Raw genomic sequence first — 19040 nt, 5'->3', positions numbered from 1 at the left:
CTGGGAATAGGACTGATTTACTTCCTCACTTCTTCATGCTATAAAACCCAGGAAAGTGAATCATGTAAAACTGAATTTAGTTATTAAGAATAATAACTTCAACCAAGTATAATATATATATGTCATCAACATCATCTTCAAAAAGCTGTTCCAATGGAATTACTTATAAAAGTATATGATTAATTTTAGGTGTGAGTTAACAAGGAGGTAAGCATTAGGCCTAGAGCAAAGGTATAAAAAAATAAATTGCTATTCTTCCTTTTCAAGGGTATGGTGAGGAAGTAGAATTAATGGAGTCAATCAAGACTGAAATGAGGGGGAATATCTTAAGGGCATCAATACCATTCCCACACCTCCTCCTTTAAAAACTCGCTGATCCTGAACTAGTTACAGATACTTTACATAGGTTCTTAGCACTAACATTAGTCCTAAAAAAGGAAAATTATTCTTTCACTAAATACCTAGATTTCACTTTGCCCTTTAAATTTTCAAATCCTTAGTAACCAAGTAGCAAGATGAAAAACTAAATCTGTATTTCCCAACTAGTGCTGTTTTTTTCATCAGAGAGACAGGGGTGTGTGTGTGTGTGTGTGTGTGTGTGTGTGTGTGTGTGTGAGTGTGTGTGTGTGTGTGCGTGATCTTCCTTTATTCACGTGCTCTTCTCTAGGGTATTTTTATCTCTGGTTTCCCATTCTGCTTTCTGGTAGAATGGTACAGATTCCACATCTGGCAGTAATGGGTATTGAAGTATGGTTAAAATATCCATTAGCAAAACTGTTAAACCCCTTTAAGAAGCACAAGCCAATGGAAGAAAGACTCAAAGAGACAATACCACTTAAAATGGAATATTTACACATGCTTTCGAAATATAACTTAATACACTTCTAAATAAATTCTGAAAAGCTCATTGAACTTCTAGTGTTTCTGACAGAAGTTCCTTGGTTAAAATTTAAACATGGCTTATAAGCCTAAAAAGGACTTTCCTTTATCAATAGAAATTCATCTTGAAAGACTCTCTAAGAACACTGTAAAGTATCCAGGGCAACAAAATTACTGTATAGAATCCAATAATATATCCTCTTAGCCTATTTTTCTCTTAATATGACCCAAATAGTACTATTTCTTAAATTGTTGAAATTTATGCCATCATTATCAATTTGATATTCCTTGTACAATCTCAATACGTCTGTCCAACCAGTGACATAGATTCAAGTTAATTGTTAAAAATTCAACCTGGACAGGATGGTCATAAATCTACTCAGAAAAAAAGAAACAAACTAAAATTTTACACAAATAATTCTGGCTTTTATGATTCAAAAATCTGTGAACTGGCTATTGAATTTTCTAACTTTAATTGGTAGCAAGTAGTAGAACATCTTTTAAAACTATGATTACCAGTAAAAATTCACCTTATTCACTATAATATAGACTTTTCCATAGTAATTTATTTCTGTAATCTCCAGATTAAACTATAAAACTACTGCTTTTCACTGAAAGGCATTATAAATTCAGCTCTGAAATATCACTCTAGAGAAATTTCCTCTTTTGAATGTCTAACACTGCTTTAAAAAGTTATTTTCCTTTCATAGGATGGATGCGTTTACATTCATAATCCTATACAAAACTCTTAATTTTGAAATAGACTTGCAACTCAATATTCTTTGTGAAGGAAAAGATAATATTGGTACAGTTAGTAGAATGGAAGAAATGTGAAATACAAGATATAACAGAGGGAACAGATATTCAGAAAGAATTGAGTAATTTGTTTCTAAATATTAATGTTTCTAAAGAAAATCATGTTTAACTATTCAAAAAGTGGTTTGAATATAATGAGAAACAAAATCCCACCCCCCAAAATACCATAAAATTTCAAAAATATTAAAAGGTATTAACTATAATGAGTCAGACTTTTCAACAAGTTAAAAGCCAAAATTTACTACCTCATGTATTTTGATAACTTCAATTGTGCTCATGATTCCCAAATCTATTAACTTCAATTTTCTCTCCAAACCTTAAAATCCAAGAGCCTATGAATATTTCACTACATGTCCCAAAGGCATGTCAATAATCTTCCTCTCTAAGCTTGTTCTGTGTCCTGTGTTTCCTACTTCACACATAGGAACTATTCATTTGGTTCCGAAGTCAGAAAGCACATATTGTCAGTCTTACTTCCTAGAGTTGTCTATTTCTCTCATGGATACTGCCACTCTCCTAATACAGTTCTTATCATTTTACTCCTAACTAGTGTCCTTGTCACTACTCTCATTTCCCTACAATCCACCTTTTATGTAGATTAACAAGGGCTAGGGTAATGTTTTAATGATCTAATTGTAACATTTCATTTTCATTATTTCAATGTTCCTCTATATCCATGATGATGGGAACTAAACTCAACATCATGTGTAGTTCTGATTTGTTGCTTATCTATCCCACCTCATCTTTTACCACCGCCCCCCCTCATCCCCCCATACTCACCTCTTTGCACTCTATTCTCTGGACATATTAAACTATCAAGAAATCTCATGAAATTATCTTATGAGAGCCACTGGGCTTTCATATAATCTGCTCTACTTGTTTGGATCACCCTTTCTCTAAAAAGTGCTCTACCTGTCTGGATCACTCTTTCTCTCACTGTCCCCTTTCTCTAAATCTTTTCTTGGCTAATTCCTAGTCATCTTTCAGGGCAGCGTAGGCACCATCACTGCGTGGAAGGCTTCCTAGATCTTCTCCCTCCCCTAATCCAACCCCCAGGCTGAATCAGGTATGTTTCTGACAAACTTCACTCATACATTGTGCATACGTCATTATGGTACCTAGCACATTCTATCATAACAGCCTCTTTCTTTATCTTTCTCTGAATTATACCATAGGCCTTTGGAAGGTATGCCCACTCAACCTCAGTTTCTAACATAATTCCTGGTACACGTCAATAAATGTTTGTTGAATGGATGGATGGCTGGATAAATGAATGAATTAGTTCCCTTAGAGAGGGGAAAGACCTTATGCCAGAGATGCTGCCTTTGCTTAAGACATTTGTCGAAAACAGTTTAGGAATTGCCTTCAGAATCAGTTTATGAGCTAGAAAAGGGGGTCAATATATCCCTGCCTTTTTGAGAACACCTTTTTGTTGTTGTTGTTGTTGTTTGAACAACAGAAGTGTGGGATGAAGCTTATCATCTAACTTTATTCACCAGTTCCATGTGATCCACTCTCAAGGCTAAGGATGATGTAACAACGTGCCCCTGTTCTGAATACAATTACAAAGGTGGTTTTAATGAAATACACATATTGCCTCCCAAGGTGGCTACCTGAAAACATAAGTTCTGGTGTGCTTTTAAAAAGAAATCAGTCTCACTGCTTTTTTTTTTAATTATGCTTTACATTTTGATATTTGAATTAGTTATTGTTAGTGAATGTTGATCATAAAGTGATGAAAGAAAAATCTATTTCAAAATATTAGCTAGTGAATTTGAACACATATTTCCTAAGACTATCTTGAAATATTTCAAAATCAGATTTTAAAGTTTTAGCTCTCTAGGAAAAAATTGAGAAAATCCTATTATTTTATTCAGATTCAAGTTCAAACATTTCTTTTAAACCACGGTTGTCAGAACATACTTTCATTGCCAAACTCTCTCCAAGGGATGCAATATTCTCAGATTTTTTATCCAAACATGCTTGCAGGCATTCCTTTTCTTTAGCCAGATCATTGAGGGTTGCACCGAGAATGCTGATTTCTTCTCGCTGGGCAATACTTTGTCTTGTAAAATTATCTAAATGTGTAATCATAAAGGCATTGTTTTAATCAAGATAAATTTTTTTCTAGTTCAAGCAGAGTGAAATACTTTTCAAAGAAAATTCTCCTATATTATATTCAATGACTAAATATAAAGTACTGTATCCCAAATAAATAATGGCTTTTGTTGTTAGTGATTAAAAATGAAGGTTAATCATGAAATTCTAAATGATATAAATGTAAAAGCACAATTAATACATTTGAATTAGAACAGCAAAGGATATATGTGCAATCTCGAAAAATGGTACAGATGAACCGGTTTGCAAGGAAGAAATAGAGACACAGATGTAAAGAACAAACATATGGACACCAACGAGCGAAAGAGGTGTGGGGGGAGGTGGTGGGATGAATTGGGAGATTGGGATTGACATATATACACTAATATGTATAAAATAGATAACTAATAAGAATCTGCTGTATAAAAAAATAAATAAAATAAATTCAAAAAAGAACATAACGGAAAAGAATATGATAAAGAATGTATATATATATGTATAACTGAATCACTTTGCTGTACAGCAGAAATTAACACAACATTGGAAATCAACTATACTTCAATGAAGTATATTTTTTAAAAAAAGAATAGCAAAGGAAAGTTCTTTATAACAAGTCCTCAAAGTAGAATGTGTGGTGGGGTAGGGGAGGGTGTGTGGATGAAGCACGTGGACTATCAATTCTCCCCCCTCTAATTTCACCTCCCTCTAGCTTAGCATCACTGTTGGATGTAAGCTGGTAACTAACAGATCTTAATAAAATATCCAGTTAAGTCATCTTCAGAGTCAAATATCTTCTAGTATTTTGGTTTTTCTAAAGTAGTGCTATAAAAATTCCTAGAAAAAAAATCATCCCAGGAAGTCTGATTTGATTTGTAAGAACGCTGGCAAGCCAATGTCACTGTTGAAGGACTGAAAGATGGTGTAGAACAGTGGTTTCTAAATTGTGGTTTCTCAACCAGCACCATTGGCAGCACCTGGGAACTTGTGAGAAATACAAATTCTTAGGTCCCATCCTAGACCTACTGATTAGAAATTCTGAGTGGGCAGACCAATTTGTGTTTTAACAAGCACCCCTCCCAAGTGATTCTAATGCACAATAAAGTTTGAGAACCACTTGAGGAAATTGGTAAGGATACAAAAGCCCTGGCCGTATCCTACTTCGAGGAGCCCAGCTCAGTGAGGTTTAGCTCTCCAGGTAAAGACTGAAGTTTGAGAACCACTGGTCTAGAGCTCTACTAAGGAAGCTCTGTGTGACTAGACCTCTAAGTAAATGCCCGCCAAGGGCCACCCAGTGCAGCACTAAGAGATGTAATCCCATATGCCAAGAGGGTGATTTATATAATATGTCACATCCCTTTTCCAGGCAAACCACATGTTTTGGGTGTTCTGTTATCTGAGTTCATTCCCATTGGCATAAAATAAACTCTAAAACAACTAGTATATCCTAGCTTAAAAAAATCCTCAACCCCACATCCCACTTAAGCTACCACCCCATTTTTCTACTACTCTTAATAGCCAAACTTCTTAAGACTTCTATTCTCTCCTGTCTCTACCTCCTCACTTCCCAATCATTCGTCAACCTACTCCATCTTCCACATCTAACACTGTAATTCAAACTTTTTGGGGGGGTCAGTGCTACCAAAACCTCCAATGTGCCAATCCAATCAATGTTTTTTCATTCTCATCTTATTTTGCTTCTTGAAAGTATCTGACACTTGATCATATCCTCCTTTTTAAAACATGTTGCTCTCTTGCTTCCCAAAATGACACTCACTTCTGGGTTTTCTTCCTATGTCTTTGGCTTCTTCTTACTCAGTCCTGGATCCTCTTCTCCTCATTCTCTATATTTCCCCTAGGTGATTTCATGGTTTTAAAATATCATTTATATGCTGATGTGTCCCAAATGTATATCTATAGGTTAGATTTCTCATCTGAGATACAAACTTATCTATTTACCTGCTTACCCTACCTTTTTACTTGAACTTAAAATATCCAGAAATGAGTTCTTCAATCTTCCCCTTTTATATTTTCTTTCAATACTTCCTGTCTCAATAAACAGCACCTCCACCCACCTAATTGCTTATGTCAGATATTTTTGAACTGCATAATAGTAAATCTTAAAAATATTTATTGTTTTAAAATGGGCTCTTTTATAGTCTTGACCAAAATTTTACTTTAAAGTTATAACCATATTTTCATAAAGATCACTGGTAAGAAACAATAATAGGAGACTTTATAAAAATAATCTTTATAAACTCAAGTGATAGCATAGATATAGCCAAATATATGTACACTTTCCATCAAAAATAGTAATATATGTAATGTATTTCATTACAACAGCTATGGGCATGACATATAATACAAAAACTTATAAATTCAAAATTGATCATCATAAATTTACAAAGTATTGCTGCTTTGTTTAGCTATTTCTTCATTGAAAAATATGAAGCCATGTCTAAGTATTTATGGTCCTAAATTTAAGTAAAAATTATTATTATCAAAGAAAAATATATTTTCCCATGATTTCTGACTAAAAAACTTTAATTTAAGGGCATATTTCTAAGTTTATCTATGTTATAACTGAAGAGAAGAAAACTTTTCTTAAACCAGACTTTTAAAAAAAGTAACATCAGGGAAAAAAAAAACAACTCACCAATTTTTTCATCCAAGCACATAATTTTCTCCTGAGTAAGCTGTAGCTCATATTTTTTCTTAGCAAGGTGTCGTTGAGTATCAGAAAGATCTTTTTCTGTGTTTTCATATAAAAGTCTGTAAACATTTTAATAATAAAACTAATTCTGAAATTTTGTTTTATCAACTTTTTAATGTATTTAAATCTAAAAACTTTTAAGAATGTTAATGTACATTTTTTTCTTCTTAGTATTTTCATTATTAAAACACATTATAGGAGGTTTGAAATATAAAGGATAAAAAGGGATCCTCAATCTACCACTCCAACATAAGCAACTATTAGCAATTTGGTGTTCATTAGTTTGTATTTTTTTGGCTACACATATTTTAAAGTTACCATATTCTAAATTCAAAACTGAATCCTGATTTTTTCCACCTACACTTAATCTTTAATATTTTTTAATCTTATTATTCAGCCCTCCAAATTATCATTTTCTGGCTGAAAAACCTTATATGAACAGTAACCATTTACTTAAGTACTCCCCTAATATTAGACATTTAGGTTCATTTCAGGTTTTCACTATTATAAATAAATCTGTAATGAATAGCATTTCATTGAGTCCACAAACATTTATTATGTGTCTAGTATGTACCAGGCACTAGGTGTTGAGGAAGCTATGGTGAACTAGGTGGGCAGTGGCCCTGGTCTCATGGAGTTCACAGTCAACAAACAAATATTAATAAGTAAACAGACTATAATTTCTGGAAATATGGAAGCTAGATAATCTGAAAGTCCTCTCACCACAAAACACTTACACATACTAAATATGATGTAAGAAGCATCCTTTTAAATGTATAGCAAAACTTAGAAGGATTTGTAAGGGAAGTCCCCTGGAGCCAAATCAGAGCAATAAGACAATGAACTGATGTTATGTTAGGTACAGTTGGGGTTTGCCTGTCTCTGTGGCCTAGAGTCTTGCCTTTTAACTCAGAAACAGAAGATGAGGCCACAGAGATGGCTGCAACACAAGTATTAGAACTAAGGTCCAGGAATTCCCTGGTGGTCCAGTGATTAGGACTCTGTGTTCTCACTGCTGAGGGCCCAGGTTTGATCCCTGGTTGGGGAATTAAGATCCCACAAGCCATGTGGCATGGCCAAAAAAGAAAAAAAAAAAAAGAATTAAGATCCTCTACCATAAGGCCACTAAGGGCTACACTATTACTGGAGAGGACTAGAAGAAATCAGCTTGCCAAACATTGCTAGGGCCAGGGTAATAAAAATAACTAAAAGTCTTCATTGGGAATTCTCAACCTCAAGATAAGAAATCAAAATAAAATCTGGTTCCAGGATGGTCATATAATCTAGAACACTCAGTGGAAATAAAAGTTCTCTGGAGGGACATGCCCTTAACTCAGGCACAAACTAAACCTCAGACAAAGGTCTGTTGAAAATGAGCTCACAATTCAATCTTAAAAACACATTAAGAAACAACCCAAACGTAGTGGGAGTCAAAATACACACAAACTAAATTAAATCCCAAAGAACTTCAGATTATAGCATTATTAAATAGCAATTTAAAAATAGTTTTAAATACTAAGACATAACATAAGTAATAGAATACACAATGAAAAGAAAAAAGAACCAGCAGATTTTTAAAAGAACCAAAGAGAACTTCAGGAAATTAAACTGAAGTCACTGAAATAAAACTTTTAAAAGGACAACATCAAATGACAAGTTTAAGAACAAAATAGACACAGCTAAAGAGACAATTAGTAAGATAGAAAGAAAAAAAAAAAGCCAGATCAGAGGAAATTACCTATAATAGAGCACAGAAAAAAAGATAGAAAAAATACAAAAGAAAGTTTAAGAGACATAAAGAATAGAATGAGAAGGTCCAATATTCACCTAATAAAATTCCACAAGAGAATAAACATAATATTCAAAGAAACAATGGCTCATATAATACATGAAATCTTAAACTAAAGAAACATCAATGAAAAACATAAACAGCAACTTTGAGGGAATGTAAATCATGGGTAGAGCCAAAAAAAAAGCTGTATCTATTAAGACAATTATAAATGGAGGAGGGTAAAAGCATTTAAAAGGACACAAGATTTCTACATTTAAACTGATAAAATGTGACACCAGTAGGCTGTGTGTATAATGTAATACCTAGAGCAACAAATGAAAACATCTACATAGAGATACTCAAAAGTATTAAAGATAGATCCAAATGAAATACTTAAAAATGTTCAAGTAACCCACAGAAAGGTGGGAAAAAGAAAACAGAGATAAGAAAAACAAAGGGAAGAAACAAACAAAAAAACAAATAAAACAGGAGACTTGAGCCCTAACATATAATAATTACATTAAATACATAAGGTCTACCTTATTTGTGTTAGCTAAACACTAGAAACAATCAAAACGTCCCTCAATAGATGAATGGTTAAACTGTGGTACATCCATACCATGGAATACAATGATAAAAATACATAAAACTATACATACACATTGAACTAGTGACAATTTCTGCTTCTGATATTGTACTATAGTTATATAAAATGTAACAGCTGGGAGAAACTGGGTGAAGGAATCTCTCTGTATTTCTGCAACTTCCTTTCACCCTAAATTATTTTAAATTTAAGAAGTAAAACAAATTCTCAAATCCAACCTGCACAACTAAAATAAATAAATAAAAATCTCAGGGTGGGGGGACTTCCCTGGTGGCGCAGTGGTTGAGAGTCCACCTGCCGATGCAGGGGACACGGGTTTATGCCCCGATCCGGGAAGATCCCACATGCTGCAGAGTGGCTGGGCCTGTGAGCCATGGCTGCTGAGCCTGCATGTCCAGAGCCTGTGCTCTGCAACGGGAGAGGCCACAACAGTGAGAAGCCCACACACCGCAAAACAAACAAACAAACAAACAAACAAAATCTCAGGGTGGGAATTAGGAATCACTATTTTTTTTAAAGTTCCTTATTTGATTTCAATATGCAGCCAAGGTTGTTAAGGAGTGCCTCCTACTGCTGCTTCACCCAGGGGAGCAAAAGGTGAAAAACTGACAAAGCAGATGTTATGTAAGACAAAATGTTATTGCAATTTTATGGTGTCTCTCCCATCTTAGGACTCTTCCATCCCCCATAGTGTGAACCCAATGAGGCTGTTCCCCCCAAAGGACTGTATGACATAATAACTTATATCTCTATGGAAAAATGTGCTCACAGACCAAAATGACAAGACATTTGAAAAAACAAGTCATTTCAAAAGAAACAAAATATACTGATTACAGAATCCAGCAATATCAGATATATTAGAAGAAACAGATCAAAAATTTTAATTAGACTAATAAACATATTAAAAGAAAGATATCAGCAATATGAAAAAACAACCAAGGGGGAAAACAGATGTGACAAGTATGAGAAATGTAGTAGATGAAATTAAAAGAAAAAAAAAAACAGATGGTGTAAATAGCAGAATGAATAAAGCTGATCAATGAGTTAGCAAACTGAAAGACCAAATTGAGGATATTTCTCAGAATGAAGTATAAAAGGACAAATAAATTGAAAACATGAGGGCTCCCCTGGTGGCGCAGTGGTTGAGAGTCCACCTGCCGATGCAGGGGACACAGGTTCGTGCCCCGGTCCGGGAAGATCCCACATGCCGCTGAGCGGCTGGACCCGTGAGCCATGGCCGCTGAGCCTGCACGTCCGGAGCCTATGCTCCGCAATGGGAGAGGCCACAACAGTGAGAGGTCCGTGTACCACAAAAAAAAAAAAAAAAAAAAAAATTGAAAACATGAGATGAAAAGTTAGAAGACTTACCAAACCTGACTTTAAGACTTACTATAGAAACCATAATAGAGAGCCCAGAAATAGGCTCACATTTATTCAGTCAATTAATTTTCAACAAAAATCAATATAATGGGGAAAAGAAACAATTGGTATTGGAACAACTGAATTGCCATGTGGGGAAAAAAATGAATCTTGACCCCTACATCACACCACATACAAAAGACATAATATAAAAGCTAAAGCTATCAATATAATGCTTTTGAGAGAAATCACAAACATACACATAAGAAGTTTTAACCAATTTTAGTAAATCAAATCCAAGGATATAGAAAAACTATAATACATCATGTCCAAGTGGAGTTAACTCAGGAATGCAAGGTTGGTTTACAATCTAAAATTATTTAATGTTATTCACCATATTAACACCCTAAAAAAAAGAGAAAAAAGCCATATGACCACATTAATCGATGCAAAATAGACATCTGACAAAATTCAATATCCACTCTTCATATGAACTCTCAGCAAATTAGGAATAGAACTTTTTCAATCTGATAATAGGCACCTACAAAGAGCCTACAGCAAACATCACAATGGTGAACGGTTGAATGCTTTCCCACTAAGATTAAGAATAAAACAAGGATGACTGTTCTCATCCTTCTATTCAACATTATACTAGAGGTTCTAGCCAGAGAAATAAGGCAAGAAAAAGAAACAGGCATTCAGATTGGAAAAGAAGAAGCAAAGCTCTCTATTCACAGACAACATGATAATCTATGTAGAAAATCCTACTGAATCTACCAAAAAAAACTATCTTAACAAGTGAGTTTTAGCAAGATTGCAAAATACAAGAAAAGTACACAAAAATCAATTTTGTTTCTTACACAGGTATACCTCATTTCATTGCATTTTGCTTTACTGCACTTTGCAGATATTGCTTTTTTTTTTTTTTTTACAAATTGAAGGTTTGTGGCAACCCTGCATCATACAAATCTATTAACACCATTTTTCTAACAGCGTTTGCTCACTTCATGTCTCTGTGTCACATCTTGGTAATTTTCAAAATATTTCAAACCCTCCACCAGCAAAAAGATTGACTTGCTAAAGGCTCAAATGATAGTTAGCATTTTTTAGCAATAAAGTATTTTTATTTTATTTATTTATTTATTTATTTATGGCTGCGTTGGGTCTTCATTGCTGTGTGCGGGCTTTCTCTAGTTGCAGTGAGTGGGGGCTACTCTTTGTTGCAATGCACGGGCTTCTCATTGCAGTGGCTTCTCTTGTTGCGGAGCACGGGCTCTAGGCACACAGGCTTCAGTAGTTGCAGCATGCGGGCTCAGTAGTTGTGGCTCACGGGCTCTAGAATGCAGGCTCAGTAGTTGTGGTGCATGGGCTTAAGTGCTCCACAGCATGTGGGATCTTCCCAGACCAGGGCTTGAACCCATGTCCCCTGCATTGGTAGGCGGATTCTTAACCACTGTGCCACCAGGGAAGTCCAATAAAGTCTTTTTAAATTGAGGTGTGTACATTTTTTTTTAGACATAATGGTACTGCACACTTAAGAGACTACAGTATAGTGTAAACATAACTTTTATATGTACTAAGAAGCCAAACAATTTATGTGATTTGCTTTATTGTGATATTTGCTTTATTGCAGTGGTCTGAAACAAAACATGCAATATTTCCAAGGTCTGCTTGTACTAGCAAAAAAACAATAGGAAACTGAAATTTAAAAAGCATTTATAATAGCATAAAGAATGTGAAATACTTAAGTATAAATATGACAAAGGGTGTACAAGATTTGTACAATGAAAAAATATAAAACACTGTTGAGAGAAATTTTAAAAGATCTAAATAAATGGAGAGAGAGTTTCTGTTTATGGATCAAAAGGCTCAATATTGTTCATAGTTAATTTTCCAAAACTGATCTGTAGATTCCACATAATTCTAAGCAAAATCCCAATAATAATTTGTGTATGTTGACAAGATGATCCTAAAATTTATATGAAAATGTGAAGGATCTAGGACAGCCAAAACAACTTTGAAAACGAACTAAGTTGAAGGACTTAACAGTACTTGATTTCAAGACTAATTATGCAGCTTCAATTATCAAGACAGAGTGATACTAGCATAAAGATGGAAAAATAGATCGATGGAATAGAGTCCCGAAACAGACTCACATATGTGGTCAACCAATTTTTTCACTAAGATGCCAAGGCAATTCAGTGGATGAATGGATAATCTTAACAAATAACTAATGGATACCCATATACAAAAAACAAAGAAAAAAACTACCTCTACTTTTTATCTCATATTTTACACAAAAATTAATTCAAAAAGGATTACAGACCTTACATTTATGTAAGAGGTAGAACTATAAAACTGCTAGAAGCAAACACAGCAAAAATTTTTAGTGACCTTAGGTTTGGCAAAGATTTCTTAAATAGAACACAAAAAGCATGATACAAATGAAAAATAATTTCAATTGTGCTTCATCAAAATTTAAAGTCTTTGCTCATCAAAAGACACTGATAACAAAATAAAAAGGCAAGCTCTATACTGGGGCAAGATATTTGCAAAACATGTATCTGACAAAAAATTTGTATCTAGACCCTATAAAGGACTTTTATAAGTTAATGATAAAGAGATAAACAAACCAATAAAAAATGGGGAAACACTTGAACAGATATTTCACTAAAGAAGATATATGAATGGCAAATAAGTAAATGAACAGATAATCAATATCACTGATCATTAGGGAAAAGCAAATTAAAACTACACTCAGATACTACACACCCACTAGTATAACTAAAGTACAAAGACAGATGATATCAAATGTTGATCAGGATATAACGCAACTGGCACTCTCATGCACGGCTGGTGGGAATATAAAATGGTAAAACAATTTTGGAAGACAGTTTGGCTGCCCTGGAAGCTATCAGGGGAACCACCACTGTGTCCTTGGGTTATAGGAGCAGGGCAGCAAGGATTTACAGTGGTACTTATCTGGCTTTTGGTGGAGAGCTGCCCTTGACAACGGAGACCAACATTCTGTGCACTATACTCGACTGTTACAAGATCTTACCTGATAACCCTCATTCAGTATGCATCTGGGGAAAAAAGCACCAATGCATAGTAAATCAACAGTAATAAAATATTTTAAAATATAGTTAAATTCTACTGTAGTCCAAGAAGAATCCCTTCAAATGCCCTGACGGATTATTTTCTTAGCTTTCTTCTTGTAAAACACTTTTAAAATGCATGCTAATCATACTGCTCAATATCAAAAAAATAAACAACACAATCAAAAAATGGGAAGAAGATCTAAATAGACACTTCTCCAAAGACATACAGATGGCCAACAGGAACATTAAAAGATGCTCAACGTCGCTAATTATTAAAGAAATGCAAATCAAAACTACAATGAGGTATCACCTCACACCAGTCAGAATGGCCATCATCAAAATGTCTACAAATAATTAATGCTGGAGAGGGTGTGGAGAAAGAGGAACACTCCTACACTGTTGGTGGGAATGTAAATTGGTATAGCCCCTATGGAGAATAGAATGGCGGTTCCTTAAAAAACTAAAAATAGAGCTACAGTATGATACTGAAATCCTACTCCTGGACATATATCTGGAGAAAACTGTACTGTGAAAAGATACATGTACCCCAATGATCACTGGCACACTCTTTACAATAGCCAAGACATGGAAGCAACCTAATTGTCCATTGACAGATGAATGGATAAAGAAGATGTGGTGCATATATACAATGGAATATTACTCAGCCATAAAAAAGAATGAAATAATGCGATTTGCAGCAACATAGATGGACCTAGAGATCAGCATATTAAGTGAAGTAAGCCAGACAAAGACAAATATATGATATCGCTTGTATGTGGAATCTAAAAAAAATGATCAAATGAACTTATTTACAAAACAGAAAGAGATTCACAGACATAGAAAACAAACTTATGGTTACCAAAGGGGAAAGAGGGGTGGGAGAAAGGATAAATTAGGAGGTTGGGATTAACATATACACACTACTATGTATAAAATAGATAACCAACAAGGACATACTGTATAGCACAGGGTATTATACTCAATATTTTGTAATAACCTATAAGGGAAAAGAATCTGAAAAGGAATATATATATGTATATGTATATAACTGATTCACTGTGCTGTACACCTGAAACTAACACAATACTGTAAATCAACTCCATTAAAAAATTCTTTAAAAAATGGATGCTAATATAAGAGCCATAAATATATTGCAATAATAAGTTTATCAATGCATATGATAATGAAGGAGTCCAGAAAAGACAAGCGGAGGATGTGGCAAAACCTTCCGGTGTACACTGTGGCCGTCCTTATCCTGTTAAACTGCACTGCAGCCACATATCTTCCCAAATAGACATAAGACCCCTGCACAACACAAGAATATACCTAATAAGAAAAAGGAAAAATGGAAAACTACATTCATAATCCGAAGTTCTCACATCAGACCTTTAAATCACTGACCAATAAACCCACACCGATAACAGACATTCAAGAAATAGAAACTTTAGAAATAAAGCTGGTAGCTTCTTTTGCAGACTCTTCTAACTCCAATATGAGAAAACAGGCACTCAGAAAACTTGTTCAAGATATGCTTAGGAGTTGCTTTTACCAAAGCCCAAAGGGGCTTTGGTTAAGCTATCTAACATGGTTTTTATCAAATGCCTATTTTGGGGCTTAAAACCAACCCTCTGTGCAGCCTTAGTAGGAGGTGTTAAAAATCAGGGTTCTGCCATGGAGTGCGATTCCCCTGATTTCTCTGTATGGTCTTATTCTCAAAACAAATTACCATTTGGTTCTCAAGTTGCACTCTCCATTAGAACTCAGATGTATACACTTTTGTCCATTTCTAAGGGAGACACTCATTCAGAGACACTCAAAATAATGCTTTTACATATAGTTGGTTATAATCAAGTAGACTCTCCAGAGAAACTCAAACCAGTGAAATAGAAAACTCTACAGATGACAGCCCTGATAAACCAAGCTGTAATGTATGGTGATAGTTTTTTTATAGTTTCCACTCAGCATTTTAACAAATAATATTACAAGCAACAGTTTGATTAGCAGAGGCTGAAATTCATGCTTTGTTACCTCAGAATGATTCTAAGACTTAAAATTCAAGATGAGAAATCTGCACTTATGATAAACCTCACTGCACAGAATGCTTCCTTCACAAAATGACAGAATCAGGACCAAATCATAGATTTTTAAAGCAATTTTGGAAAACGTGTTATCAGGTGATTTGTCTGGCCAGAAATCAGGTAGTGAGGGTTCTCAGTATGACATTAATATGGGATCTGACATACAGTTGTCATCTCCAGCTCAGAGTCCTAGAATAGATTTTGGTTGTTTCCAAATTTGGGCAATTATGGCTAAAGCTGCTATAAACACCGCATGTAGGTTTTTGTGTGGGCATACATTTTCAACTCCTTTGGATAAATACCAACAAGCATGATTGCTGGATTATATGATAAGAGTATGTTTAGTTTTGTATGAAACTGCCAAACAGCCTTACAGAGTGACTGCACCATTTTGAATTCCCACCAGCAATGAATAAGAACTGTTGACCCACATCCTCACCAGCATTTGTTGTGTTTCCGATTTTGGCCATTCTAATAGATATGTATTGGTATCTCATCGTTGTTTTTAATTTGCATTTCCAGATGACATATGATGTGGCACATCTTTTTATATGCTTATTTTCCATCTGTATAACTTCTTTGGTGAGATGTCTGTAAAAGTCTTTGGCCCATTTTTTAAGTGGGTTATTTCTTATTGTTGAGTTTTTTAAAAGCTCTTTGTATATTTTGGAAAATCTATCTATCTATCTATCATCTATTATTAAGGTACAGTTGATGTACAATATTATATAAGTTTCATGTGTGTAACATAGTGATTCACAATTTTTAAAGGTTTATGCCATTTATAGTCTGATTTATTTCACTTAGCATAATACCCTCCACGTCCATCCATGTTGTTACAAAGGGCAAAATGGCAAAATTTCATATATTGTATATTCATATTCATGAATATATATATGTATATATTCCCATACATATATATACACACAGACATATATATACCACATCTTCTTTATCTATTCACCTGTTGATGGACACAGGTTTTCTCCATATCTTGGCAACTGTAAATAATGATTCTAGGAACACTGGGCTGCATGTATCTTTTTTTTTTTTGATTTATAGTCATTCTTTTTATTTTTTTAATTTTATTTATTTATTTATTTATTTATGGCTGTGTTGGGCCCTCATTGCTGCATGTGGTCTTTCTTTAGTTGCGATGAGCGGGGGCTACTCTTTGTTGCAGTGTGAGGGCTTCGCATTGTGGTGGCTTCTCTTGTTGCGAAGCACGGGCTCTAGGTGCGTGGGCTTCAGTATTTGGGTTACGCGGGCTCTAGAGCACAGGCTCAGTAGATGTGGCACACGGGCTTTGTTGCTCCACGGCATGTGGGATCTTCCCAGACCAGGGCTCAAACCCGTGTTCCCTGCATTGGCAGGCGGATTCTTAACCACTGCACCACCAGGGAAGCCCCTTCATGTATCTTTTCAAATTACTATTTTCATTTTCTTCAGATAAATACCCAGGAGTGGAATTGCTGGGTCATATGGTAGTTCCATTTTTATCAATAGTTTTTTGAGAAACCTCTATACTGTTTTCCATAGTGGCTGCATCAATTTCCATTTCCAGTGCACGAGGGTTCCCTTTTCTCCACATCCTCCCCAACATTTGTTATTTGTGGTCTTTTGGATGATGACCATTCTGACAGGTGTGAGCTGATCTCTCATTGTGGTTTTAATTTGCATTTCTCTGATGATTAGTGATGTTGAGCATCTTTTCATGTGCCTGTTAGCCATCTGTATGTCTTCTTTGGAAAAATGTCTATTCAATTCTTCTGACCATTTTTAAATTGAGTTGTCTTTTTAAAATTGAGTTGTGGATAGCAGTTTTTATCAGAGGTGTCTTTTTTTTTTTCTTTTGCGGTACACAGGCCTCTCACTGTCGTGGCCTCTCCGTTGCAGAGCACAGGCTCCAGATGCACAGGCTCAGTGGCACAGGCTCAGTGGCCATGGCTCACGGGCCCAGCCGCTCCACATGGGATCTTCCCAGACCGGGGCACGAACCCGTGTCCCCTGCATCGGCAGGTGGACTCTCAACCACTGTGCCACCAGGGAAGCCCCAGATGTGTCTTTTACAAATACTTTCTTCCAGTCTCTGGCTTGTCTTCTCACCTACTTGACATTGTGTTGTGTGGAGTAGAAGTCTTTAATTTTAATGAAGTACAGTTTATCAATTATTTATTTCTTGGATTGTGCTTAAGGGCTGTATCTAAAAAGTAATCACCATACCCAAGGTCATCTACGTTTTCTTCTATGTTATCTTCTAGAGGTTTCATAGTTCTGCATTTTACATTTAGGCCTATGATTCATTTTGCGTTAATATGAAAGGTGTAATGACTCTGTCTAGATTATTTGTTTCTTTGTGTATGGGTGGGGTTTTGTTTGTTTCGGGGTTTTTTGTTGTTGTTGTTGTTGTGTTTTGGTTTTTTTGCACATGGATGTCCAGTTTTTCCAGTACCATTTGTTGAAAAGACTGTCTTTGCTTTATTGTATTGCCTTCGCCTTTATCAAAGATCACTTGACTATATTTATCTGGATCTATTTCTGGGATCTCTATTCTGTTGCATTGGTTTGTCTGTTCTTTTGCCAATATCACACTGTCTTGATTACTGTAGGCTTATAGTAAGTCCTAAGTCAGGTAGTGTCAGTACTCCAATTGTGTTTCTTCAGTATCTTTTAGTTCTTTACCTCTCCATATAAACTGTAGAATCCATTTGTTAATATACACAAAATAATTTGCTGCAATTTTGATCAGAATTGCACTGAATCTATAGACCAAGCTGGGAAGAGCTGACATCTTGACAATATTGAGTTTTACTTTCCATGAATATGGAATATCTCTTCAGTTATTTAGTTCTTCTTTGATTTCATTCACCAGTTTTGTAGTTTTCCTCATATAAATTTTACACAAAGTTTACTAGATTTAACTTAAGTATTTCTTTTGGAGGGGGTGCTCATATAAATGTGCTTTTAATTTCAAATTCCACTTCTTCACTGCTAATAAATAGGGAAGCAACTGACTTTGTATATTAACCTTGTATCCTGCAACCTTGTTATAAATGTTTATTAGTTCCAGATTTTTTTGTTGATTCTTTTGGATTTTCTAGGATATCATGTCATCTAGATTAGAATTTAATATTGAAATATTTTTAGCTTCAAATATCCAAATTCAAACCAAACCAGTTTTGGAATCACTGGACACGGAGACCCAAACTAACTTTTTAGTAACAGATAACTCTATCGATCATTCAACTCCATGGGATATTCTAACTTCTTGGGCCTAGAGATGTTTGATGTACAAATGCAGACATAGAGACCTTTTTTTCAAAATGATATGCTTCTAGGAAATATTCTGACCACACTCCAGCTTTTTAGAAGTGTTGATTTATCTGACATCGAAATCCAAACAGAAGAACTTCTACTACTAAAATATACCTGTTTAGAAAGAAAAGTTCGTGTAAGCAGTATAGAAACACAGAAAATAAGTATTGGTTTTGAAACCTGGAGATTTTTTTTTTTTCACTAGCAGTGAAACATAAACAGCAACAGATACATTTCTTTCTGGCTGGTTCAACCTGAACACTATGGAACCTCAGTTTAGAGTTATAGAAACCTAAGCATGTGCTGAACT

The 19040-nt window shown here is 35.0% G+C and overlaps 1 protein-coding gene across 14 annotated transcripts in view; it reads right to left on the bottom strand.

Annotated features, from left to right (window-relative positions):
- Window positions 1–19040, bottom strand: part of TSGA10 (testis specific 10) — a 111265-nt gene that overhangs the window by 45667 nt on the left and 46558 nt on the right. For all 14 annotated transcript variants that reach the window (XR_003794932.1, XR_003794933.1, XM_029232196.1 and 11 more), the window contains 2 exons: window positions 6446–6561; window positions 3619–3773 (listed from right to left, as the gene is read on the bottom strand). Coding sequence is in view for 12 of the 14 variants with exons in the window: in XM_029232196.1 (XP_029088029.1) it covers window positions 3619–3773; window positions 6446–6561 (271 nt within the window). In the remaining 2 variants the exon portion in view is untranslated. The remainder of the gene's footprint in view (window positions 1–3618; window positions 3774–6445; window positions 6562–19040) is intronic.

The sequence above is a fragment of the Monodon monoceros genome, unplaced genomic scaffold (assembly GCF_005190385.1).
Source record: "Monodon monoceros isolate NGI ecotype Baffin Bay Population unplaced genomic scaffold, NGI_Narwhal_1 Super_Scaffold_19, whole genome shotgun sequence".
Taxonomy (NCBI): Eukaryota; Metazoa; Chordata; class Mammalia; order Artiodactyla; family Monodontidae; genus Monodon; species Monodon monoceros.
Note: the sequence above shows the minus strand (reverse complement) of the source record. Positions and strands in the feature narration are given on the sequence as shown.